This window comes from Hydractinia symbiolongicarpus, chromosome 15, assembly GCF_029227915.1.
Source record: "Hydractinia symbiolongicarpus strain clone_291-10 chromosome 15, HSymV2.1, whole genome shotgun sequence".
In the NCBI taxonomy this organism is placed as follows: Eukaryota; Metazoa; Cnidaria; class Hydrozoa; order Anthoathecata; family Hydractiniidae; genus Hydractinia; species Hydractinia symbiolongicarpus.
Window position 1 is genome coordinate 1,348,831 of NC_079889.1, and position 26,452 is coordinate 1,375,282.

The 26,452-nt window shown below is 34.0% G+C and overlaps 2 protein-coding genes across 2 annotated transcripts; both read right to left on the reverse strand.

The window, feature by feature from the left end:
* Nucleotides 1–1,640: 1,640 nt before the first annotated feature.
* LOC130628811 (E3 ubiquitin-protein ligase RFWD3-like) lies at nt 1,641–10,090 on the reverse strand. Its single transcript, XM_057441824.1, has 13 exons — nt 9,781–10,090; nt 8,689–8,822; nt 8,515–8,606; nt 7,568–7,699; nt 7,058–7,222; nt 6,615–6,756; nt 5,804–5,902; nt 4,900–5,060; nt 4,387–4,596; nt 4,029–4,126; nt 3,824–3,915; nt 3,114–3,284; nt 1,641–2,090 (listed from the first exon to the last, which is right to left on the reverse strand). Exons 1-13 carry the CDS (start codon nt 9,896–9,898, stop codon nt 1,938–1,940), a joined length of 1,767 nt encoding a protein of 588 aa, XP_057297807.1. The 5' UTR covers nt 9,899–10,090; the 3' UTR covers nt 1,641–1,937.
* A 4,247-nt stretch (nt 10,091–14,337) lies between these two features.
* Nucleotides 14,338–19,664, reverse strand: LOC130629226 (uncharacterized). Its single transcript, XM_057442365.1, has 12 exons — nt 19,353–19,664; nt 18,730–18,973; nt 18,389–18,508; nt 18,156–18,299; nt 17,690–18,080; nt 16,180–17,509; nt 15,939–16,103; nt 15,620–15,810; nt 15,466–15,531; nt 14,936–15,382; nt 14,820–14,852; nt 14,338–14,732 (listed from the first exon to the last, which is right to left on the reverse strand). Exons 2-12 carry the CDS (start codon nt 18,967–18,969, stop codon nt 14,338–14,340), a joined length of 3,522 nt encoding a protein of 1,173 aa, XP_057298348.1. The 5' UTR covers nt 18,970–18,973; nt 19,353–19,664.
* Between the last annotated feature and the right edge of the window lie 6,788 nt (nt 19,665–26,452).

A 26,452-nucleotide genomic window follows, 5' to 3' on the forward strand; every position in this document is an offset into this window, starting at 1 on the left:
AATTACCTTACCTCAATCGCATTAAAATAGAGGGAAAAAATAACATTGACAAGTGTATAGTTTCAAAATTGTTTGAAGTCTGCGAAATCACAACAAATGATAAATCCGAAGTGGCGCATTTTTTATAAAAAATGTATTAAAACGCCAAGAGCACATGGACGATAATGGAGACCCTTTTTTTAAATTAAGGCTGTAAACAAGGTTGTTTTATTCTTCATCATAGATTACTAAAAAGAGAAGAAAAGAAGCTAGAGCAAATTTCGACCTTAGTCGTATTAAATGAGAGGAAAAACCAAAAATAAGTGAAAAGACTGTCGCACTGAAAACTAGAGGAAATAAATTAAGGAATTTTCAAAAAAAGGCCATTCGCACTAATTAGAGGACGTCTTAAATTAGCGGAATGACTGTATATTGGCAACGTGCACTGATACTTTATAACTGCATATTACCAATTGAAGGAAGGTGGTACCAATTCTTCTATTTTGTGAAATACTAAGATATTCTTATATGCGAGCTTAAAATCTGTTAATACTCGATAAAAATACAACATAAAAAAAATCGGAAACATTCCATAATGGCGGAAATTAGACCGAAATTTTTGCAATGGTGCATTTTCCAAATATATCTTGAGATAGCTTTAAGATCATGTTTTAAATTATGTACCCTGTTTTTAAATCATCAAGTTCCATCTAACAAATAGATTTCGAAATCGAAATCGAATAATGAATCTAATCAAAAGTTAATCAACATTTCGTAAAATTTTAAGAAATTTTGATAAATTTTGATCAAGTTCCGAGCAACAGACTGATCTCCAAAGATAAAGCGTCAGGTTAAAAAATCATGTTTTGAAGTTGCACGAAACACGGAAAATCCTATATTGTTTTGCCAGTAGATAACCACAGGAAAAATATCTCAAAAGCACCCAAATTTGTGCTCACCACAATAAGCGCGCTAATAAGAGAAAGACCAGTTTTTTATTGTAAATTAGGCAATGTGGGTATAAAAAATGCTCTAAACCCACTCCATCTCTTGCAATCCACCCCACCCCACCCCAGTGTTCACGAGAAATGTTGAAATGTGAGAGAAGGATTGTAACATATCGAGTAAAAAACATAACTGTTTTTGTCTTTTATACATTTCCAAACAAAAATAAACAAAAAATTATAAAAAATATACAATTGTTAGAAAGATTCTTGATTTGATTAGGTCCAGTACGGAAGAATTATCTGGATAAAACCTGGCTAAAGGAAAGCATTTATTTTATTATTAGCAGAAGAAATAGATATTCTTTTTTATCTCTTTAATAATAACCGTCGTCTGTCTGTGTCCGCGAAAGCGGCATCCCGTAACGGAAACACGAAATTTTTAAAATGCGCACAAATATCAAATGTGATATATCTTTATCCACTTTGTTGCGACGGGTAAATTTAAAGGACGAGCGAACGCGACGGGCGACCCCGTGGATTTTTCCACGGGTTAACGACTAGTCTATATTACAATACCCGTATACGTCAGTCCGTCACACAAAATGGTAGCTTAACTGCGCAAGTAACGAGACGCACGCAATTAGGTATAAAAAGAACAGGTGAACCCGTGGATTTTTTCCACGGGATAACGACTAGTTAAGGAAATAACTTAACTGACAGATGGCCTCAAACCTACAATTTATTTCCACAAATTTTTTTTAAGAATTAAAATTTCGGTTTATATAGTACAATGCATAGACCGAACTATTACAAAATCGTCAATAATACTTTTTGCATTATCGTGCTTTATAGCCTCCTTCACACCTTTAAGGCTTCCCATATTTCGGTCAATTTAACACCAGATTGCATACGACAAAATATCTCCCACATTATAAACATTCAAACATAAATCTCCATTAGAAGCTCTCGTTATCCCCATAATAACAACAACACAGCATGTTCCTACTAACATTACGGCCATTGGTAAAAACTTAATTTTTGTTCGGTAAGCGTGGCCAGAAAATTAGACTCGTATGCACTAAAAGTCATTACATCAAATACAGTTCCACCGTTGCTAGGTAACTTTTGAAGCTCATTGCCGTGATCGCCATCCCATACAATCGTCTGAAAGAAAGAAAGAAAGCATACATAGGATAGGGTTTAATTTTTTTGCCACAATATTTGCCAGTTTTTTTAAGAACACAAGGAGAACCCCTAAGCGCAATAAAGGCAGATGTAAAAATATTTGAGGTTTTCCTTAAGAAATGATAGATATTAATAATTTTCAAGGTAACCTCTTTTATGATCCGGTAGACACTTAAAGGCACATTCTTAATAGCGAAAACGGCTTACGAACGTTACGTATAAAAATCATTCTATTTATTTAGTTTTTACAAATTTTTTAGAATTTTTTTAACCTGATAATAAATGGCTAACTACTTTCAATTTTTAAAGATTTTAGGTAGAATTAATATTTCGGTCCAAATTTTAGGTTATTTAGGACATAGGTTATTTAAGAGATCTTAGGTTAAGGAGATTTTAAGTGTGGCTTAAGTACGCAATGCTCAATAAAAATTATTTATTTGGCATGTCAACAGCTTTGACCCACCCTAGAGTCTACTTTAAGGGAAAACAATTTCGCGAACAGAAACTTTCGCGAGTTTTAGCCTAATCTGCGAAAACTTCTGACATGGTTCATTCGCGGAAGTCTATGTACCCATAAAAAAATAACTTATATTAAGTTGATACGTTGTATTTATGACTTTACTGATGAAGGTGTTTTAAAAAAAAGAAGGTGTTGAAAGGTGTTTTAAATAACCCACGTTTTACCAGTTTTAATTCCCTGTTAATATTTTATTAAAAATTTTAAAAGTTTAAAAATTTTTAAAATTTTTAAAAAGTTTTAAAAATTTCTTAGGACCGTAATTTAGGGAAATTGATTCTTCCGAAAATCTCAAAAATTATTTATTCGTGAAAGTTATTTCGCGATAGTATATAGTTTATATTCGCGAAATGCAAAAATTTCGCTAATTTTCCCATTTGCGAAAGTTTCTGTTAGCGAAAGTTTCTTCCCCTAAAATAAATTTTTTGATTAATCCTCCGAATATGTAAACTCATAACAAAAGACAGGAAATGAGGCAAACTTACGGAAGATGAAGACTCGTCGCCAGCGCAAATCATTAACCTGGTTGGATAGTCAGGACAAGCAAATAGATGTGACCTGGTTAATGATTGGGCTCGATTACCACCATAACATTGTTTCACAACATCCACTTGCACGGGATTTTCATCGGATGCATCACCCGATAAATGGCATACCTAATATAACAGACATTGACATATCTTAAAATCATGTAAATTAAAAATTCGTTGACATAGCTTAAAATCATGTGTTATGATCTACTTTATCGTTAATAAGAAAAACCTCCGAAATGTACAAAACCATATTGAAGCGCTGTTCCTCTTTGTTATACGGTAGGACGTACATTCCAAGCATATACGGTACGTTTTGCCACCTTGAAAGGTAAGAATTTTCGGCTTTTGCAGACGAGAATATATGAAATTTTAGTGAGATAAAGTTTACCTTTTTTTACTTAAAGAATACAGCACACTTCCGCTAATTTGAACGCAGTTAATTCGAACATCTGCTATTTCAAATAAGTTACTAAGGCCCGTTGTTTTATGCAACTCTTCTGTTTACTACTGTCTAACTCGAACACATTTTTCGATCTCTTCTGTATGTGTATTGTACGGAGTTTATCGTGACATGAGATAAAGTGTGACTAAACAAAACTTAAAGGGAAATCAGGCCAAGTACAGTGGAAATCTCGATAGTTGAAAAAACTCCCATCGCCTACCGTATGCATTGTTCGAATTGATTTTTTACCAGGCCTTTGCGATAACAAACAGTGTCTTGTCTTTGGTTCAAAATACAGACCAGAACACGAACCTGAAAATTAAATTACAGACTCACTACTAACACACATACATTTTTGTGGAGAGTAACTTTTCGCGAAGTAACAGCTGGGGCTTTAAAATATAAACTCTTTGGTAAAGATATACCTTCAGGAAACAACAATTGATGATCAGTGTACGTGGAATCATCTACATTTCGAGCAAACCAGCCGCCTTGTAGAGTGCCAACGAGTAGGCCTTCACACCTGAAAAAACAGAGTTAGTCTCTTTAATAAAGAAGACAGAAAAATAAGTTTATCTCCGAAAAATTACTATAGCTCTAATCACATACTATGTCTGCTAAAATTCCAACCTTATCTTACCCGTTACTTACTTACTTTACTAAATTTAAAAACAATTCCAGGACAAGCTTTAAAAAATAAGTTTTTTCCAGATCAGTTTAAATAACTGAAGGGCTTACATAATCATGGGCTACACAGGTAAAATAAGTGAGTAAAAAACGAACCTGAATGCAGCGTTTGAGTTTCCCGTAGGAACATACGCCAGAGACACGATTGGACACGGAACACCAAGTCGAGGTTTTATCGAGTCTAATGTCTCACCCGGATTTCGAATATCGTATATTAGACATGTTCCGTTTTGTAATCCAGCATACACGTAGTTATTATCGGAATCATTCCACGCACATGCCCATACAGGTCCAGGACAGGTATAACTAAAAAAATTAGAGACGTATCAAAAAAAGTCGTTAGAGCCTATCAAGTTCATCAATCAGGTCACTTAATGACACATAATAAGAGAAAAAAACTGTCACTTTTCCGATACAAAATCACGTCAAGTTGGTGCTTGCAACTAGTCACCAGAAAAATATTAATTTAAAATTATGTCTCGTGTTTTATCATGTTTTAAGTAAAAAATTTAGCTAGAATATTCTAAAAAACAACTTTGTTCGCAGCATGTAGTCAAAACGCTTTTTCATGAAACAATAGTAGACTGCGTACTAAGTTGCCACGCATACCTTAACACACTACTGTTGTTGAGGGCACTCGTCATTTTTAACGTTTTATCAATGGATGCTGTCAAGATAAGTTGGTCACCAGTGTTGTTAAACTTTGCATCTCGTATCGGCTTCTGATGTATTCGAATGTACTCGCTAGAACGTGATTCTAACGAACAAACCTGCGAACAATACGTATACAGAGGAAATGAAAACAAGGGAGTTAACTTTTAACAACTTCTTTACTTATTTCTAATTTTAAATCTACAATTCAGAATTCGCCTTTTTTTAGATAAAAAAAAAGATCAACCTGCCCACTAAATGACACAGAAGACAAAAAACACTGGCAAATTTCCGACAAAATAAAAATGAAAAATACTGAAATTTCCCGCCTTGTCTCTGTAAATACGGAGACAAGGCAACAAATTTCAAAGTTTATCTCTACAATTAATTATATAGGCTTTTTCTATACTAGATTTAGACAGTTTTGACTTGTCAAGGTTCACCTGTCAATGTTCACAACGGACTTAGGATGTGAGGTTATTTGGTTAAATCCAAACTCTTAAGCTGTGCTAATTGTTGCTGACGTCAGCGAGACACTGATCAGCACTTTGTGGAACCTAACATAGATAATATTGCATACGTACTTAACACAGAAGTAGCATTCTCGCGGATGTGGTTAACGACTTTATGGTTTTGGCTAACTTTGAAAAATTCCCTAAAAACTGCCGTAGTTCCAAATTATTTTTCACTGATAGTAACAGTTTTTTTTTAAATAGATTTTTATTAATAAATTTAAGCTCGTGAAGTTTATTTATAAGCAACAAAGCCTGGAACAACGTCTGGTTAGCCTCTTTTCACAATAAAATGAAAGTGCAGTAGACACAAGCGGAAAATTTGCAGTAGACACAAGCGGAAAATTTACCTTCAGTATTCCATAGCCTGCAAACAATTGATTGGGAGAAGGTTTGGATACTACCATCAACATATGCGTTCTATCGTACGCCAACACACGTGCTTCTTTCTAAACACACACGAATTAATTACCACATTTGTTAATCAAAATTCATAACTTTTAAAGACTTCCCAGGACTAGTTTTTCTAACTTCCAGGAACTTGAAAATAGACCTCGTTTTTTTTAAGGTTCATTAATATTTTCAAGTAAATTCAAGGCCTAAATTAATTAATTTGCAACCAATACCAGAAAAATTTTAGATCAAAAACAAAGTCGATTAAATACTAACATACGATCTCGCAAGGTAGTAAACGGTAAATATAACGGATGCAGTAGCGCAAACACTGAAACTTTATTATATATGACGAGACTAAAGGGCGCTTCTAGAAAATAAAGAGAAACTATGAAATACTGGATTTTTCCATGAATATCCAGGACAACTTTTCATGAATTACTTTTCCCTAACCTATGGCAACCAAGATTATGTTTATATACTGTTAGGGTTACATATCATAAGGTTTTTTTAAATGTGAAAGCAATATTATAAAAAACATTATCTAAAAATTAATTATGTAAATAAACTTTTAATTGAACTAAAAAAACATCAAAAGGCTTATAGGGTAACTTGAGCAAAAACACGGGTGTTAATTGTCAATCAATTTGGATACACAATTTCCAATGTTTCCCATTGTTGCAACCTGCTCAATAGAAGTAGATTCAAAAAGGGTTACAGTGAGACCAAACAGTTCTACTCAAAATAGACCCGTAAAATTACACCAACCTGTGATACTTGTAAGCTTTTCTGGAAAGTGTACTTTTTAGTGATTTTTGTTAGTGTTGATGACCTTGTTTGAATTCGCTGTGGTTGGAGTAATTCCTGACCTAATAGACCTGGGGTACTGCTTACAGATGCCAATGGTTGTCTAACAATAAACAAGAAACATTGTGAGTTTATATTTTTGCAATTCAAATTATTCGTAAAACAACATGAGGTAGCACCAACGCCATCAACAGAGACAGGCAAGGGTGTAGCTTAATCGCAATTTGCAATAATTGACATGCACCCATACCCTAACCTAAAATTTAGAAACTTTTAAATTAAAATTTTTTGACCTAAACACTTCCGTAAAAATTTTTATTAATAATGCCATCCATAGCTATAGACAATTTTGTAAATGTAAAAGCTGATTAATCCATTTCAAAAAAAAAACATACAATACTGACCTGTCACAAGATGTTGACACATTGCCCGATGATGACACCAGTTCAACTTGCTTCTTTAATTTTTCCATTTCGGCACGTAACAGCTGACACTGCAAAATAGCTTTGGCTTCACCTTCTTCAGCTTTTGATCGTTTGTACTTTTCTTCTATAAGTCTTTGTTTTGCTCTGTAAAAAACAAAGAAGGATAAAACATTTACATTACAAAACAACCATTTAAAAATACTTTAAAAATAATACAAGTTTTTCCAACAAGATTTGGTTGTCCTATTATTATCTTTTAAGAGTCAAAAGTGTTTTGTTAATGAGAATATTTCTAAAGAATACCTCCAGCTTTATTTTTATCCTCAGCATTTCAATGGAAAAATACTTTTTGATCCTTTCTCTATCTGCAAAAAATCATTTTACTAACTGTTCTTTTATTACACCAGGATGATAAATATTGTCTTAAATTGTCACACACAGTATAATACACATTGGAGGAGAAGGTAATAATAATAAGATGCCACATACTGGTCTTGTTCTGATGTATCCACAGCTTTCAAAGATTTAGCAAAAATGTTGCGAATATCTCTTCGTCTTGCCTTACATTTGCATTGTGGACAACATTTATTTTTAGGGTCTTTCAACCATCTTTCAATACAACTAGAACAAAGCAATTTAACAGTAAATTAAATTCCACATACTCATACATCAGTAATTTTATTGCATTGGCAAAAAAAATTTTAAAGGAAGTTTCATTATACTGTTTCATTTACCCATTTCACGTTGGCATAAAAATGTTGACGTGTGAATTTTTGTTTTTATGATTTGCCTCAGCAATTCACAATTCCAATGTCGTCAAAAAGGGTGACATGAATTTTTATTTCTGTGTCTGACGTCAGCAAATTGCCTTTTAAATTCAAGCTTTTCATTTCCAAGCCAGCTTGTTCACATTTCATTCACATAATGCTGATGAGGATTAAAATACTTAATGCTTAATTTTCCAAACTTTTAGCCTAATTTTAAGAAACCCCTAAGTGACTGACCTAGGGGTTGTTTAATTTCCAAGGCAATTCCACATGTTGAGCTAAATTGATCTTCAAATGAAAAAACATACTATTTTGCAAGTGTCAAATTCAACTATTTAGATTATAAAAATCTTATAGCACTGAATAGCAGTAATGCTCACTGTTTAACAGCTTTTAAAAAGAACATGAATTTTTTATATATCACATACTATGAGCAGGCTTTCATAAATATTTCCGTATGCATGCAGCAAAAAGCGCACATCAAATATTTTAAATGTGCTGGTTAACTTCATATAAATTTCACATTTGGCTTGTGCTATCAATAGCACCGCTTAATTAATTTGCATATTTGTTGAGGTGTGTAAATTTAATTGATCCAGTACACAGCACATCACAAGATGAGTGTGAGAATCTTAAAATTTAAAAATAAAGAAATTAATAAGATGTTACCTTCTTCCAAATAGATGGCCACAATTTAATGAAGCTAACCGATGTGCACCAGAGTTGGTCCATTCTTCAAAACAAATAGGACAAGTTTGATCCTAAAATACACAAATCACAAGTCTCAATTTACCAAAATAAGCATGTTAAATAACAGGTAATAGTTCTAAAGGTTAAGCCTACATCATCATCTGAATTATTGTATGTGGGTGGTTTGATTTCTTCACAAGGTACAGTGGCCAATGGACCATTTTTAAGTAAACCAGGCGTGGTTTGTGTACTGAAGTCTGTAATTTTGGCTCTTGTTTCTGGAGATGCTAAAATTAAACATAATATTCCATCATCTTTGACTTATTTATTTGAAAAACAACTTGAAGAGATCTTCAATGGAACAGCCTTTCTAATTCATGTTGGGTTAATTGCCTAGGCAAATGCCAAAGTGTTTTTATTTTAAAGTTTGCTGTCATTTCCCTTCTTTAGTATGCAATATCAAAACAAATTATAAATTGTCAACATGAAGCACATGTTGACAATATAAAGCATGCAAAAGACATCACTGGCATTTTTTTGCATACATGAAATAAATTGAATCTGAAAGGCTGTAGAGTCTCAAATTTAAAAGATTGTCCCCACACAAGTATAGTTATGCAATTAAAACACACATAAATTTTCAGAGCACACTTGGCCTGAAAGTATTGACAATATATCTGAAGTCTCAAAGGATTGTTATTGCTGACTTGTGAGCCCTTATCCTAAATGGTGGTTGTTCTATAGTGCGCAAAAGTTAAAATGCAAACTACCAAAGATCATGCAGCAATTTCCAATCTATCCGTGTGGGATGGATGATCAAATTTAATAACATGTATCTTTTATGGGCTAAATGTTTTGCTTTCTAACATACATCCAAGTTTCATTATCCTTATAATATATCACATTTTCATTTGGCAATTTAGGATGTATTATGTTACATTGACAAGATTGCTATCCCACAAAACAGAAGTTAGCAACAGTAGTTTTGTGCTGACACTGATGGCTTGAAATTAGAAAAGCTACATCATGTTTCTGCATTATTGAATAGCCTATGATTAATTCGCGAAATTAGGGAGAGCAAAGTCTCCACAGGCACGTTTAACAGTACCTGTGACTAAGTATTAATAGGTTTGTCTTTATACAACTGACAGGATTCATAACAAGGCCTGTACATGATTACATACTGAAACAAAATTTACAAATGTGTGGTGTAATTTTTTTATTCATGTGGTACAAAAAACTTACAAAATAATTCTTCAACTTCCATTCCCTCTTCTGATGTTTCGTGTGATTCTGGTGGTATCACTTCCACCACTTCATCATCACTTTGTTCTCTCAAACGTCTACTCCTTCGTACGCTCATATTGGAAAGTATTGTTTAATTTATTAGCACTATACCTTAAATGCAAAGAAAGAAAAGGCTAACAAAATCCAGAGGAGGTTCTTGGAGAATAATCCTTTTTACTAAAGTCATAGTCAACACCTTTTTTAAAACACTAATAAATGGTTTAATTGTGATTTAATGTATGGTACAGCTTCTAAGAAGTGTAAAACATCTCAACAACAAAAAATGTTCATGCAAAGTTGTTGATACCAAATTGAAGAATGAAACTCATAATTTTGATTACATAATAAAAAAAATTAATTACAACATAAGAAGAATCTGTTTAAGCATTTGTAACACATAAAGAAATTAAATTTGTAGGTGGAGACTTATCATCACAACATTAATTTGTGCAATTTTGAAGTGGAGGCTATTAAGAAATTGAAGATTGGCAAGGCTGCAGGAGTATCAGGTATCTGGATATATTGGAGTTGAGCTTATTACAAGTCAAGCAAGGGTGATACATTAGAAAGAGGTTTCTATAGAGGTTTGAAGTTGGTTGGTCAAGTAATGAAAGTTATTGAAAGGGTGATTGATAAGTTACTTAGAGAAAGAATTTATATAGATAAGATGCAATTTGGTTTTGTTCCAGGGTGTGGCACTACAGATGCAATATTTTTACTCAGACAGCTTCAGGAAAAGTATTAAGGAAAGAGAAAGAATCTCTATTTCGCCTTTGTAGATTTAGAGAAAGCTTTTGATAGAGTGCCACGTAAAGTTATTTGGTGGGCAATGAGAAAATTAAGTGTGGATGAGTGGCTAGTTACGATGGTACAGTCTATGTACAGCAATGCTAAAAGTCGTGTCAGGATTAACGATTCACTTAGTGATGAATTTAGTGTAAATGGTGGTGTACATCAGGGTTCTGTACTTAGTCCTTTGTTGTTTGTTTAAGTCTTACAGCGCTGTCGATGGAGTTCAGAACAGGTTGTCCATGGGAGTTATTGTATGCAGATGATTTGGTTCTCATAGCAGAGTTGATGGAAGAATTAGTTGAAAAGTTTGAAAAGTGGAAGAAAAGACTAGAAGCATTGCAGCCAAGTGTGACCTTGTAGTTGGAAAGTGGCTTTGTGAAGTTCGCAGGAAAAGGGTTGGTAGTAACTCAATTTTTTGTCAGACATGCAAGCATTGGGTACATAAGAAGTGCAGTAGTATTGGTGGAAGGTTAAGAGCTGACATTCAGTTTGTATGCAAGTGTTTCAAAGGTGAGATTATAGAGAATGAAGTATTTCCAGCTTCAATGATGTACAACAGTGGCTCGTTAGAGATAGTTGAGAACTTCTGTTACTTAGGTGATATGTTGAGCAGTGAATGGGCTGTTGGAAGAAGTGTTACTTGCAGGATAGGTTCTGCTTGGAAAAAGTTAAGAGAGTTATTTCCTTTGTTGACTAGCAGAGTCTTGTCAATTGAGGTAAAAGGTATGTTGTATGAGGGCTGTGTAAGAAGTGTTATGTTGTACGGTAGTGAGACATGGGCAGTGAAGCAGGAAGATCTTGACCGTTTAGAAAGGAATGATTGAGAATGGTTAGGTAGATGTGTAACGCCAGTCTGAGAGACAGAAAGAGTTCAGATGAGCTAAGAAGCAGGCTAAGTATCCGTAGAATTAAAGATGTTATCCAGATAAGAAGATTGAATTAGCTGGGGCATCTGGAAAGAATAGAGGAGGATAATTGGTTAAGAAAGTGTAGAGACCAATAGTTCATGGGACAAGGCCCAAAGGCAGACAGAGAAAGACTTGGCAGGAGGTAAAGACAGACTTGATACAGAGGAAGTTGAGTTTAGATCTAACAAAGTCTAGATCAGATTGGAAGATGGTCAATAATATACCCCGTCTGAGTCCTGTGCGGGAGACCATGGTTCGATTCCCCCTAGCGGCGATTTAATATGAGCGAGTGAATGTTACCATAGCTCCAGTTAACCCAGGCTATTCTCCTTAATTTCTCCTTATTTGTTATTTTTTCTGATCGTAACTTTTTTGGAAATGTGTTTATGGATTGTTCATCACCAGTGAAATAAGACATATTTCTCTGTTTGAAATCCTATATTTTCTATCTTTCAGGGCACACTTATATGCATATTTGTATGATATGTATAATTTTCTTATCATAGAACATAGTATTTATGTAACATTAAAGATGGAGAACTAAAATTGGTTTTCTCCTTAATTATCCTTATTTTTTTTTTTTTTTACTTCTCGTTCGCAGCAAAATATCCTTAAAAAATGTCAATTTGTTGCCTTAATTCTCCTTAATAACCTTACTTTTGTTCTCATTTTATTAGTGGTCACCCTGAAAATATGCACATCACAAATATTGAATCCAACTGAACCACAAAAGGAATATTTTTTTTATTATGTTACATAGGTATAACATCCAAAAGTGTGCTGGACTGATCAAGGATGCTGGAAATGATGTGGCATACTGGAGAAAAAAATAATAAAAAAAATAATAAAAAAAAATCAACTGCACAAGAACTTTCTCATGAACACACAAAAAAATGAAAAATGTATGTGTCTATTGAAATGTGAGAGATTTTAATACTAAAATTATTTAAGCACAAATGTAGCCATTTCAAAATTCTGCGTAGCCATCTGCTTATCAGACCAAAAGCTATCCAGTTGTTTTTGAAGATTAAAGTGAACTTGACTCCAAAATGCCACCAGGTAGATTGTTCTACATATTAATAACGATGTTGGAATTGAATTGTCTCTTGAACAGTGGGTGTTTATGCCCTCTTGTAGCTTTGAGAATTAGAGAATTAGAATACCATTGCTTACTTCATTATCGTAGTGGCTGTACATTTCAGTCATAGATAGATAGATGTGCATATTTTACATGGCTAGCCTCACAAATATCGAGGGATATATCCAGTCTATTATTTCCAGGAGGAACCATGCCTTAGATGGACAGTCCTAGAGTATTTAATGCTTATTTTAGGCTACGCAGATCCAATTAGGGTCCATGCTCTAATAGACAACTCCCGGCAACATCCAACGGCCCACACAGTGTGCCATCTCCCCAATTTCCTTCACATGGCTTGGGTTAACCCGGGGCTATGGTAACATTCACTCGCCCATGTTGAATCGCCGTCAAGAAAAATCGAACCCCGGTCTCCCGCACAGGATACGAGAGCTATTGTTCCGTACGAAATTGACCCGTTGTACGAGGTTGGTCACTTTTCGCGCTTGTACGAAGATGGGCATTTTTGTACGAAAATGGGCATTACAATTGCTGTACAAAAATTAGGCAACGAATAATTTGGTTTAGAAATGAATATCTAAACATTGTTAATTACATTCAGTAAACATGATAATATCTTAAATATTCTCTGAACGTTAATTTTTGACAATTATCTGATGATTGTACCAACATCGTACAACTTAAATAACTGTGTACGAGGTTGGGCCTACTTCACTTCTTCTACTTAACTTGAATTTTTTTTATCCATACCAACTTCGTACAACTTAAATAACTGTGTACGAGATTGGGCCAACGTCACTTCTTCTACTTAACTTGAATTTTTTTTTAACCATACCAACTTCGTACAACTTAAATAACTGTGTACGAGGTTAGGCCTACTCCACTTCTTCTACTTAAACTTGAATTTTTTGATCCATACCAACTTCGTACAACTTAAATAACTGTGTACGAGGTTGGGCCTACTTCACTTCTTCTACTTAACTTGAATTTTTTTTATCCATACCAACTTCGTACAACTTAAATAACTGTGTACGAGATTGGACCAACGTCACTTCTTCTACTTAACTTGAATTTTTTTTATCCATACCAACTTCGTACAACTTAAATAACTGTGTACGAGGTTAGGCCTACTTCACTTCTTCTACTTAAACTTGAATTTCTTGATCCATACCAACTTCGTACAACTTAAAAAACTGTGTACGAGGTTGGGCCTACTTCACTTCTTCTACTTAAACTTGAATTTTTTGATCCATACCAACTTCGTACAACTTAAAAAACTGTGTACGAGGTTGGGCCTACTTCACTTCTTCTACTTAAACTTGAATTTTTTGATCCATACCAACTTCGTACAACTTAAAAAACTGTGTACGAGGTTGGGCCTACTTCACTTCTTCTACTTAAACTTGAATTTTTTGATCCATACCAACTTCGTACAACTTAAAAAACTGTGTAGGAGGTTGGGCCTACTTCACTTCTTCTACTTAAACTTGAATTTTTTGATCCATACCAACTTCGTACAACTTAAAAAACTGTGTACGAGGTTGGGCCTACTTCACTTCTTCTACTTAAACTTGAATTTTTTGATCCATACCAACTTCGTACAACTTAAAAAACTGTGTACGAGGTTGGGCCTACTTCACTTCTTCTACTTAACTTGAATTTTTTTTTATCCATACCAACTTCGTACAACTTAAAACACCAAGAAACAGATGAAGACTACTATATATTATCATTTATGGTCTTTACATCGCTTTTTTTATTTACTCTATCAATAATTTCCACCAACAAAAACTGAATGCGGTTTAGGGATAATCTCCCTACATCGAATTCGCACGGGTACTTCATCCGAATGTAATTGGTGATGACTCCAGTTGGCTCTGCAATGTTCGAATGACGCATCAGTTTTTGATAAAATTGAGGATGTTTTTTCGCCAGTATTTCGTTATAAAATGCTTGATACTTGCTACCAGAACGTTTAATCAAAAGTAGTGGATTTACTTCAGGCAGCTTCGATTGTTGTACCAGGTAGTCCAGGGTACCGTTTTTGTATAATAATGGCAAAAACTCTCTCCTCCATTGCCTCTCCCTTTCTTCTTCGTCTTCTACTTCTTTCTCTATTAAAGGAAAGTAATCGTTGTATAACTATCTCATTATTATTATGAAATTGTTTGCGATCAGGCTTATAATTAATTTTTAAATACCTGCTTCTCTTTGTTGTTGACGCTGCTGGAAATCTGGAATATAAGTTAAAAAAGAAAACTGATAGTACATGTTAATTATACAATTTTGTGTAGGAACTCAGGGAAGCTTTACTGACCTTTTTTTGCAATATGTAAACATAGATCGCAAAACCAGTCCCCTAAGGGTTTTACAGCCAATTTGGAGCATTTAAAATGACACCAGACAAGACAGCGATCGCATGCAATTGATCTTCCTTTTCCAATTTTTCGTCTGCAATGACTGCATTTCCACAAAGGCGCATGTTTTTTTTCCTGTATCGTTGCTGCCATTTTGCTGTATGCTTTTTTGGAGCAGAAATCCCTAACTAGCGTTATATCAACCAACTCATCCACCACAGTTTCTGGCACCTCAGACGGAGATCTCAGATTATCCAATTGGACCGAGCTGTTTCCATACACAGATTCTTTAGCAATTTCAATTTGCGTAAAACAGGATAATATGAAGATAGATTTTTCTTCATCATTCATATCTTTAAACGCAACTGGTTCAGCACCGTCCTCTGATTCGTCGGCCATTACAGTAGCTATTTTTATATAAAAAAAGGATATAATGAAATTGTCGTCTGATTTTGTAGTTTATCTCTGTTTGCGGAAAAAAATGTCTTACCAGTTTCGGGTAACTGTATGTTATCGTTTTGGCTACTTTCAAGCTCGTCCGTTGGTGCTGTTGGTGCTAAAATTAAAAAAAAGGATATAGTAGGTATAAATTGTACTAAAAATAAATGTAATCCTTTCAAAAATATTGATATTAGGATAGATACCTTTCATATCTGCGAGTTGTTGTGTCGCAAGGAACAAGCAATATGTTGGGGTATAACCCGGAAAACATTCTTTGAGTGAAGTTTTTCCTATAACATCCAACATACCATCATAGAATAACCATACGCCATTGAACCTGATTTTTGCGGTGTAATGCGATCCCTTCCATAGTGTGATTGCAACCAACTCATATCTTAAAAAAAATTACGTGGTTAAAGGATATATCAATATACGTCTCATTCTATAAATGTTCAGAAGGCCTCTTTCAAAGTTAAAAAACATCCAAACCGAACTTAAGATATTCTTTGGCCTCGATAATACCTATTTCCTTGATTTGTGGAAAACCGAATGTGTAATTGTTCGGGAATGGTAGCCATGTCTATTGGGTCAATATCGCCTGCAACATCAACAACTAATAGTTGAGGAAGCTTTTTAAAAAATCGGGCCTTGTATTTTCTGTTTCCATTACAATATCTGTTCTTTATCCTATGGAAACAATAACATAATTAAAAAAATTAATAACTTTTAACATCGAATACGAACATATTGGCGTACTATATACCCTGTTGTTATGTTTTCGTCGACGAAAGAAAACTCGTCAGATATGTTCTGATTTACTTTCTTTCCACAAACTGACGTTGTTGCTTCAAGAAACCACTTTTGGACATCATGGACAAATGAACTTTTCACCGTTGCCGAAGGAAATGTGTTGAAGCAGGCTCTCGATTGTTTCATGCTACAATGCGGACTGTTGCAAGCTGACTCCACAATATGTTCCATGAATGGCGCAACGAAGTTTTTTATTATACATTCGTATTCTGCGCCAAAAAATGACAAGCATTGGTTGGTTGGTGTTATTCTTCGATAAATAGCAGTATGAAGTTTAGCAGCTTCATAAGCACCGTTTTTCACAAACGTAAAAAGCTGTTGTATGTTTTTGTCGGTAACTTCATCTGTTATACTTGGTCTCGTTACTATAACTGCTTTTAACACTGCCATCCACGTATCTAAAGCGCAAGTGTTATGGAATGTGATCGTTTCGTTCTCGTATTTAATTGAACCACCAAAGTTAGGTAGAAGTTGACGTAACTTGCTTCCGTCTGAGTGTAGTATCTGGTTTTCCTCAGATATGTTGTCGTTGTGCATGCCGCGATTCACACATGTTGAATAGTCACCTTGATGACAACGTGAAGTGCAATCCAGTGATGCCAAAAAACATTTGCACTGCTTGTTCTTACATTGTCCTTTTCGACATCTGCAAAATACTGTTGGAAATTTGTTGATTTTCCGAACAGCTTCTGACAAAGATATTTCATCAACCGAAGGATACTTACATCTTACTGGTTGAGGGTACAGCTGCAACGCGGATGCCGTGTAACGCCGTTGAATTGTGCCTTCACTACAGAGGAGTTTATATGTTGGTTGGTTACCACCTGATTTGTGTACAATCACACATGGCAATCTTTTTAAATCCGAAGATGTTCTAAGACCTTTTGGAATTGTCAAAGAAACATTATCCCCTTCCAGAAAATCAGCAACTTTAATTCTTTTTCCATTGCTGTACTTTCTACGCATCATTTCTGCGTTTCTTACACCCTCCTCCACAACATTTTGTCTGAGTTTTTGTCTTTTCGGACATGTTGTTTCAAACTCATCTTCCGAACAATCCGATAATTTTCTTGTACTTGGGTGCTTTAAAAAATCCACAGTTTCAGCATTTTCAAAATCTTGTGCACCATTTTCTTCCATTTCTTCTATGATATCTTGAACAATATCCTCTTCCACTGACCGTACACTTGAAGAAATTTGACCCAAACCATTTGGCTTCTGGCCAAAAACAATTTCGTAAGGTGTTTTTTTCACACTCCTCACCATTGAAGCATTCATGATAACTAAAACAGAAGTAATAGCGTGAATAAAATAGCTGCAAGATTCAAGAAAAGTTATTTGGGAACACGGCATAATAAGACTATCGTGACATATAAATATAATTCTTGACCCCAGAGAGAGCTCTTTGAGATGAATTTGAAGATATTTGGGGACGAGAATGATATAGATATAACTACATTTACATTGAATCTCTGGAAGCCACTCTGACCACGTTGAAGTTTGGGACTCTTTTTCTCTTGCACTAATCATCACTTGGATGGTGTTATTTCCTTGTTCAACCAGACCTTGAGATTGCGAGTGGCGCGGTTTCCCATGAACAAATGACACCTCACCCGGCCATATCACGGCTACAGCATCCATTACGTGATTGATAAATTCGGCACCGTTATCAGAGTGCAAAATTTTTGGTAACCCAAAAGTCGCTAAAAAACTTCTAAAAAAGTTTGAAGCAAATTCATTTGCTGATTTCCCTTTCATTGGAAATAATATCCTGAATTTGCTAAAATGGTCCACGACATGGCCAATGTAGTTGTAATCGGCATCTGGTTTGGATAACATAGCAATCAGATCGATCTAAAGAAAGACATGTATAATGTAACAAAAAAACTACTAACTAGCACAAACAAAGTGAAAAAGTATTAAAAATACCTGTACACGCTGTAAGAATCCTGTAGTGATAATCGGCTTCAATGGAGCTTTCTTTATTTGACTGGATTTCAGACAGCAAGTTGTGCAAAGCTTTATATAAGCACCAACAGCGTCTCTAGTAACGTTATCATAGGTGCGTGCTATCTAAAATTGTTAGCAATTAAAAATCAGTGACACACCCATATTCCGTGGACTCTTACTTTCAAACGAGGTTTGTTCGAAGAATCTAATACCTTTTCAAACGTTTTATGAACCCCTTGGTGACCAACTTCTTGGCGGTGTACTCTATTGATAATGTGAAACATCTGTCGGTCTGTTGCTACGCGACGATATTTTCCCAGAGGAGAATCGCCCTAAAATACCGTAAAATTATTTGAGTTGGCAATTTTATAAACCTTCTTTCTTAAGAACTTAAGCTCATAAGAACATCTAGACCGAAGCTATCCAAAAATTGAGAACACCATATGACCATGCCGAGCCTGAAACAAAATTTCTTAAAAGTAGAAATGTTTATAAAAAAAATAATTGTGACTTTAGTTTTTCCAAAATTAGATATATATAAAAATGTTCTTACATCGGGAAATGGAGAGCACAAAACATCCGATATACCAAGTGTAGGATAACTCATCACTTGGAATTTTTTTCTTCGCAATTTTCTTTTCATAGCACGTGGAACGTTGTCTATTCTTCCACATAGAAAATCTACCATTGTTTTATAAGTCTGTTCGGGCATTATTACGGAATTCCGTTTAGTCCTTTCAACTTCCAACCATTCCTGAAATTTTTCTTCCATGTATCTCTTTTCAGTCTCCATTGTGCTGAACATAAAAACACGCGTTAAAAGTTTCAATGTAAATTTAAAATGTGCGTTCGAAAAAGCACTCAAAAAGGATTCGAAATTTACCTACCTTTTCCTTTATCGAAATAACTTAAAAGGTTAGAAAAAATAATATTGAAATTTTTTGTGTTCTTCTCCGTTCTCACTCAATTATTAACAAAACTATGTTTACAAAAACAGTTTCGTACAAGCCACGCAAAGGCACTGGGGACAAGGGTGATTTACAGGTTTTTCGCACGAAAATTCAATATAGCATTAGAATTCAAAGGTCACTACCATAAGGTTAATAAAAGAAATCAATAACAATATCATACCTGATATAACCTTATTTGAATCAAAGAGATCAAATTTATACTTACGAGCACTAGTACCATTTTTCAAAAACATCATTGTTTATTCCCTGTTAATATAAAACAAAGTATAAATATATATATACATATTAGCATTTTTCCAAAGAGGCATCCAAATCGTAAAACAAATGTCTTTTTTTGCAAATGACTTAAAAGAAAAAAAGATATTTCAAAAAAGTTATTATTTTATTATAAAAGTTTCATTTTTTGACGATATTCGCCGCTGTACGAAGATGGTCAGTTTTGTACGAGGATGGTCACTCTCAGCGCTACGGCAAAAAAGCCCAACTTCGTACAATGAATGACATCGTACGGAACACTATAACCACTATCTATGGCTGAAAACTGTAAACAAAGAAATTCATCTATATATAATAAAGAAAATTATTACAGGTTTGTCCTGGCTGCCTGCTTGCAAATCTGCCGGCTGCGCCAACAACTGACTTTATCTTAAATTCTGACAAGTGAACATAGGTAGATCTAGCGACACCATATAGCTAGACACAATAATAAAAAAACGTTTAGTAGCAGACATAAGTTAGAACAATTTTTGCACTAATAAAAAGCTAAACTAAAACAAGTTGAAATTTGAACAAAGTACTATCAACTGCTCTATGGAGCTATAAGCTAGATTGTTCTAAAAATGCTTTAAAGAAAAAAGAGAAAAATTTAAAGATGTTTATCTGTGTTTCCATATACAGTTTATAGACGGTTCGCGCCAAGTGGATGTTTTTCTATGGTTGTTACGACCCTTTAGGTATGTGATAAAACGTTGTTAAATAGATATCGTGAATGTGGCCACGACTTTCCTAGAGTATTTTGCGTAGCGTGGGCCGAATAAGTTTTGTTGATGTTGGATCAAAAAAAGATGACTGCGATTTTGCAACATTGGCTCCACGAAAAAATTTAAGAAGGCTTAACCGCGAAAGTTCATTCCCTTGAAATATATTGAAATAGGCTATTCGCGAAAGTTAATTCCCTCCTATTTTTATTTAATCTAGAATTTCTTTTAGTTCCATCATATGAAAAAAATTTACCTCAAATCACTTTATTCTTATTATTGTTTCTCAGGTTTTTGGTGTAATATAATTGTTAAGGTGGAAAACCATCAGCATTTTAAAATAAACACAACGATTTCTTTCTAACATTCTTCATAAACCTAATGAAAGTAAGCGGAAATAGTGAGTCAAAGAGAAAACTCTAAGTTAAAAAATCAGTCTAAATTAAAGTCTAATCTAAAATAAAAAATCAGTGTCGTTTATGTTGTAGGGCGTACCTGATCCTTACTTCTAAATGTTAAGCATGCCGGCGCAATTTTACACGCCAACCAAAACAACAACTTTGAACCCAGGGCCTTGTTACATTTTCACATCAAAAAACCCTACAGGCCCTGGGTGCCCGAGGTTGCCAAAATAATTATTTATTTTTTGCGTCATTTTCACCAATCTGATTTTAACTTAGCTATCTGTGGTCTAAAAGCAGTTCTATCTTAATCTATCTTAACTTCTCTGGCTTCATACTGTTTTGCATCTATTTTTTAGACTTCTTCTGTGACCCATTGCTGTGTTTTATGTCAAAAGTGCGCATTTAGCGCTTCTGTTAACCATCAAGTCAAAAGGCTGAAAATTTTGGGTCATATTGTTTGTTACTATAACCATTTTCCAGTTTTCTTTATTCAACTTTTTCTTTACCGCGTCTTTCCACTGCCCTTTAGCTAAATACATTTGTCACAAGCAGCCACTCTTTTTTGTGTGAGACAGACACGGTGCAGGATATTTTTCTATTACGTCACGTATTATAAAAAACGATGCTCTGCAATCTTTATTAAAAAGATAAAAAAATGTTTATTAGGTATATAAAAGTTAAGCAGATATAAATTTTCTCTTTCTTTTTTCAGTTTGACCATTTCGCGCGAACGAATTTGTTCACCCGAAATGGTCAAACAGTACAGTACACTCTTCATTATCGTGTACTTAGTTGTCCCAAAATTTTTTTAATATTTCCACTTTGAAAGGGAATGTTCACATTGTCCGCTCTATTGTAACAAGTGTGTGCTATATAGAGGTTTTTTATGAGAGTTAAATCATACTTTGTACTGTATGTAATTTATAAAGGGAAACATGTTCCTGTTTCTTTAAATCATATTTTTTTTAAAACAAAGTAACTCTAACTTTCCCAATCGGTGATCGTTTTGCTCACGCCATTACCTCTAACATCGCAGGAACGATATAAACTTTAATAGAGTACGCTTAAAGAAAATTTAGTATGGTGCATTTACAAGATGTTTGTCTAATCGTATTTACAACAAGTATGTTTAAATATTTTAAATCATCTGTCCTTTTTCTGAACTCGTTTACAATTCGACTTTCCTTAAACACAGCAACAAAATGTTTCTGTCAAAAGTCGACAAATACAGGTGGTCTACGTTTATAGAGGGTGAAAACGTTTTGAAATTTTATGGGAAATAAACAAGTTCATATGTCGACTGAATTTCTTGCCCACAAAATTTGTAAACCGTTAGCGGTTGATCAACTTCATTTATTTTCGTTCCTCCGCCTTTAATATGCACACACAGTGTAGAGTAATGAACAAGTTGGATCATAAACCGATTTTCATCCCCATTAATCTGAAAAGCAGGAGGATTTTGACAGTGATCTAGAACGAGCATACTTGTGCTAACAAAAGCGTTATTTTCTGGTCGGATGCAGTAACCACCATTCATCCAGACTGTTCCATTGATAAGAGTAAATAGCGAATAACTAGTCACTTCGCAACTGCCAATGACAAGTCGATTATCTTTGTTTCTCACACATTGTTGATTTCCTGCTAAAAGTCGCAATTGAAATTGACATGACACTTGAGTGTCGTAAAATGAAAAGTTGGTTGCTTCAGTTAAACCAATCAAACACCTATTTTTCGATTGGAAATAGCAAGTGTAGCTATTTTCTCCACGGTATATATTTAACGATTTGCAGGAATCCATGTAAAGGCAATGAGAGAAACATTTCTTGTAATTACTAACGGTAATTTTACCAATTGAAGTTCTGTTTAACATAACGTTACTTCCGACTTTGAAAATAGTCAAATTCTCCCTACAGTTGACTGCAACAAAGGCAAGATATACCAACGTGATTCGAAAAAAGTCAATTTTTTCGTTCATTTTTCTTACTTTACTGAACCATAACATAGATTAATTTTTCAATTTTCATATATGTGAATTTATTTATTCAAGTACCTTTCAGTTGGTAATAATCAGGAATTGTAGGTAGCTTAGCAACTTTAAATGTTTGCATAATCAAAAAGGTCACAAATCCGATTTAGAAATTCTCTCATGCTTCCCAATCGACAAAGTTGAAAAAATTTTAAATGTATTTAAATGGTGCGCCAAAAAAAAGCTATTTTCGCGCACATATGCGTAAAAATTAAAAGTTGTACAAATTTGTAAATTTCCTGCAATCGCACGGAAAATTTTTCAATAAGATTTTTATGATATTACTATCTATATCTGTCTATATATCTACAAATAGTTATTTAATGTTCAATATTCAATATTAAATATTCAATACTTACTAGTTGTTAGCCCGTGGAAAAATCCACGGGTTCGCGCAACTAAGGCTTAGTTGCGCGAACCCTTCTAGTCCTTGAAACCATAAGCACTCATCCATGTGTCCCTGCTAAGCAGGTAGACACTAAAAGTTATTAATTCTTTCTGTTCTCTAAGAAATCGATGTATACAGTATGAGATATAATTAAACGTCAAAGGATTCTACCTCGTCCCACCGCCAAATTTATACGCTTAGCATATACTTTTTTATTGTGATTGTCCCTAAGAACTTTGACTTTGTGGGAACTTTTAAACAGTGCATTTTATATGCAACATCCCACTGCTCATTTTAAAACTTTTAAGAACACGAGAAGATCTCTTTGACTTTCCCATGTTACTTTTAATTGTAATAATATTGCTAAAAACAAAAGAATGAAGCAATACCTAATCTAAGAATAGTCCAAGTTTGTTTTATAATATTTCTTATTCTCATCTTGCTGAGCAATACATTGATATAATTTTGTTTTAGGATAAGATATTTTGATGTCACCCTGGTACCTAAGATGAATATTCTTCTGACAATGAAAATCACCATCAATTAAAAGAACACAGATTTGTTAATCCTTATAATATTGGAAAACTGTAAACAATGGATATATATCTGGTATAATCCACAAAGTTGTGTTTCATAAGAGGAACAAAGAAGGTGAAAAAAATCAATCAAAATAACTTGTATTTTGATGTCACCCTGGTACCTATGATGAATATTCAAGTAAATAACACAGAAGATTTGTTCTGAATCCTTATAATATTGGAAAACTGTAAACAATGGATATATATCTGGTATAATCCACAAAGTTGTGTTTCATAAGAGGAACAAAGAAGGTGAAAAAAATCAATCAAAATAACTTGTATTTTGATGTCACCCTGGTACCTATGATGAATATTCAAGTAAATAACACAGAAGATTTGTTCTGAATCCTTATAATATTGGAAAACTGTAAACAATGGATATATATCTGGTATAATCCACAAAGTTGTGTTTCATAAGAGGAACTAAGAAGGTGAAAAAAATCAATCAAAATAACTTGTATTTTGATGTCACCCTGGTACCTATGATGAATATTCAAGTAAATAACACAGAAGATTTGTTCTGAATCCTTATAATATTGGAAAACTGTAAACAATGGATATATATCTGGTATAATCCACAAAGTTGTGTTTCATAAGAGGAACTAAGAAGGTGAAAAAAATCAATCAAAATAACTTGTATTTTGATGTCACCCTGGTACCTATGATGAATATTCAAGTAAATAACACAGAAGATTTGTTCTGAATCCTTATAATATTGGAAAACTGTAAACAATGGATATATATCTGGTATAATCCACAAAGTTGGTGAAAAAAATCAATCAAAATAACTTGTGAATATTCAAGTAAATCATAGAAATGATTTTCACGTAAAACATATACAGATCGAAACAAGAATTGCATGTTAAAAAACGTTCTGTTACAGACTGTAAACTAACAAAATGTCATGTCAACTTATGGATATGAGTAGGATTTGTATATATGTTGCTTTTTATATGAGAATCTTCATAATTGGCTTATAGTTACTAAAACTTTCTTAAAGATTTTACAGTATTAAAATATTTTTTAAACATAGTTGACAGGGACATGTAAGGGTAAATAATATGAGACATCTTAAATGTTTTGATGTTATTTTTCTAATTTCTAACTCTTTTCTGGCTTAATAAACTGCCTTTCTCTTGTGGGAATTTCATAGCATTAAAATTAATGCTTAATAGAAATTGGTGCAAAACTACACCAGTAACCCTAATGCTAAACTGTATTAACTTCATGAAGAGGTGATTACTATATACTTTTTGTACACGTTTATTATATGTTGCGATCTTACACTGTAAGTCTAACTGGAAATCTTTCATTCTTTTATATGCTGGTTTTCTTTGTGCATTTGCAGGTTGTTACCACAGACTATAATTTTCCAAACAATATTTCTACGTTGCACTACTGTTGACTATCTATTCCTAAAATTGTCTTGTAATGTAATTTTTTGTTGTATTGTTAGTTATTAGACTTATTGCATGTTTTGAAATGAAGCAAATCCCCAACTTATTACTTGTACTCGTATTATGTGCGCAAAACGAAAAAAGATGCTAAGATACTTAATACCAATATGTGATTCAAAGAAATTATGGAAACGCTAACCCTGTTTCAAATCGAATTTGCTAACCAGACGCATTTTCCATCCGCATGTTTTAACAAGGATAAAGTGGTAAAACTACGGGGGTTACTGTTATTTGTTTGGCTATAAAGAAACTTTCGTTTCTAATCTAGAAGGATTCTTAATAACTAAAAACCTTACTTTTGGGAAAATTTTAGTTCCTTTTACAGCAAAAACACAAAACGGCCGATTTACCTCGTACAACACCACAACCCTTGACATTACTTTGCCAAAAAATCTATGAAATTTTGCCTAACCAGAAAAAAATCCTAGATCCGCCCCTGTAAGCCACCATTTTGCGTGACAGACAGACGTATACGGGTATTTTAATATAGACTAGTCGTTAGCCCGTGGAAAATCCACGGGTTCGCCCGTCCTTTTTATACCGCATTGCATGCTTCTCGCTATTGCGCAGCTAAGCTACAATTTTGTGTGACAGACAGACGGACAGACGGACGGGCGGACGGACGGACGGACGGACGGACGGACGGACGGACGGACGGACGGACGTATACGGGCATTATAATATAGATTATTAATAACGTGTCGTGTTTTTGGTATGACTTGGATACTCTCAACAAACTGTGTTTCAAGCAAGAAAACAACATTGGTTGCTGCTTGATTTACTTTTCTTGTCACCAACTCAAGGGTAGTACGATCATTTGAACGCAAAGAAAAAAAAAATATTTTTCACAAGAATCTTTTAAAATTCCAACTAGTGGACAATTGTTTAGATTTTTCTATTACTTCAAGGTATCAGGACTATTCGTGGAAAATATTATTTCTATGTGTAATTAGCTTAAAAGAAAGAACTCGCACATGATCTTCAATTTCACATATTTTTGGTGCTATAACCATTTTTTTCTATCGCTTTTGTCCACAAACTTTTAAATACATTAGTAACAAGCAGCAACTCCTTATTGTGTGAGACACCTACGGTACTGAAAAGTTTCCATTACATTACGTCTGCTCCGCAATCAATATTAAAAAAAAATGAAAATGTTACTTGTTAAGGTTTATATGAAACTCATGATACCAATAGAAAATCTTCTGAATGATAAAAGCGACGTTTTTTTAATTAGTCTGTTATATGAAAAGATATTAGATCCCTTTTTAACAAAACAAATTTGCTCTTTCATTTTTTCAGTTTAACCATTTCGCGCGAAAACATTTGACAGTATTCAGTATCGTGTACTTAGTAGACGATTTTTTATGAGAGTTAAATCATACTTTGTACTGTATGTACTTGTTAAGGGAACATGATCATGTTTCTTTAAATCATATTTTTTTAATACAGAGTAACTATACTTTCCCAATTGG

Excerpts from the sequence above, each read along its gene's own strand:
- LOC130628811 (XM_057441824.1), bottom strand. The coding sequence starts at position 9,898 with ATGAGCGTACGAAGGAGTAGACGTTTGAGAGAACAAAGTGATGATGAA. Across the intron at positions 8,607-8,688 it reads ACAATAATTCAGATGATGAT|GATCAAACTTGTCCTATTTG; the intron begins GTAGGCTTAACC and ends TGTGTATTTTAG. Across the intron at positions 7,223-7,567 it reads GATACATCAGAACAAGACCA|AGCAAAACAAAGACTTATAG; the intron begins GTATGTGGCATC and ends TGTTTTTTACAG.
- LOC130629226 (XM_057442365.1), bottom strand. The coding sequence starts at position 18,969 with ATGGAGACTGAAAAGAGATACATGGAAGAAAAATTTCAGGAATGGTTG. Across the intron at positions 18,509-18,729 it reads TGTGCTCTCCATTTCCCGAT|GGCGATTCTCCTCTGGGAAA; the intron begins GTAAGAACATTT and ends ACGGTATTTTAG. Across the intron at positions 18,300-18,388 it reads TTCATAAAACGTTTGAAAAG|ATAGCACGCACCTATGATAA; the intron begins GTATTAGATTCT and ends TAACAATTTTAG.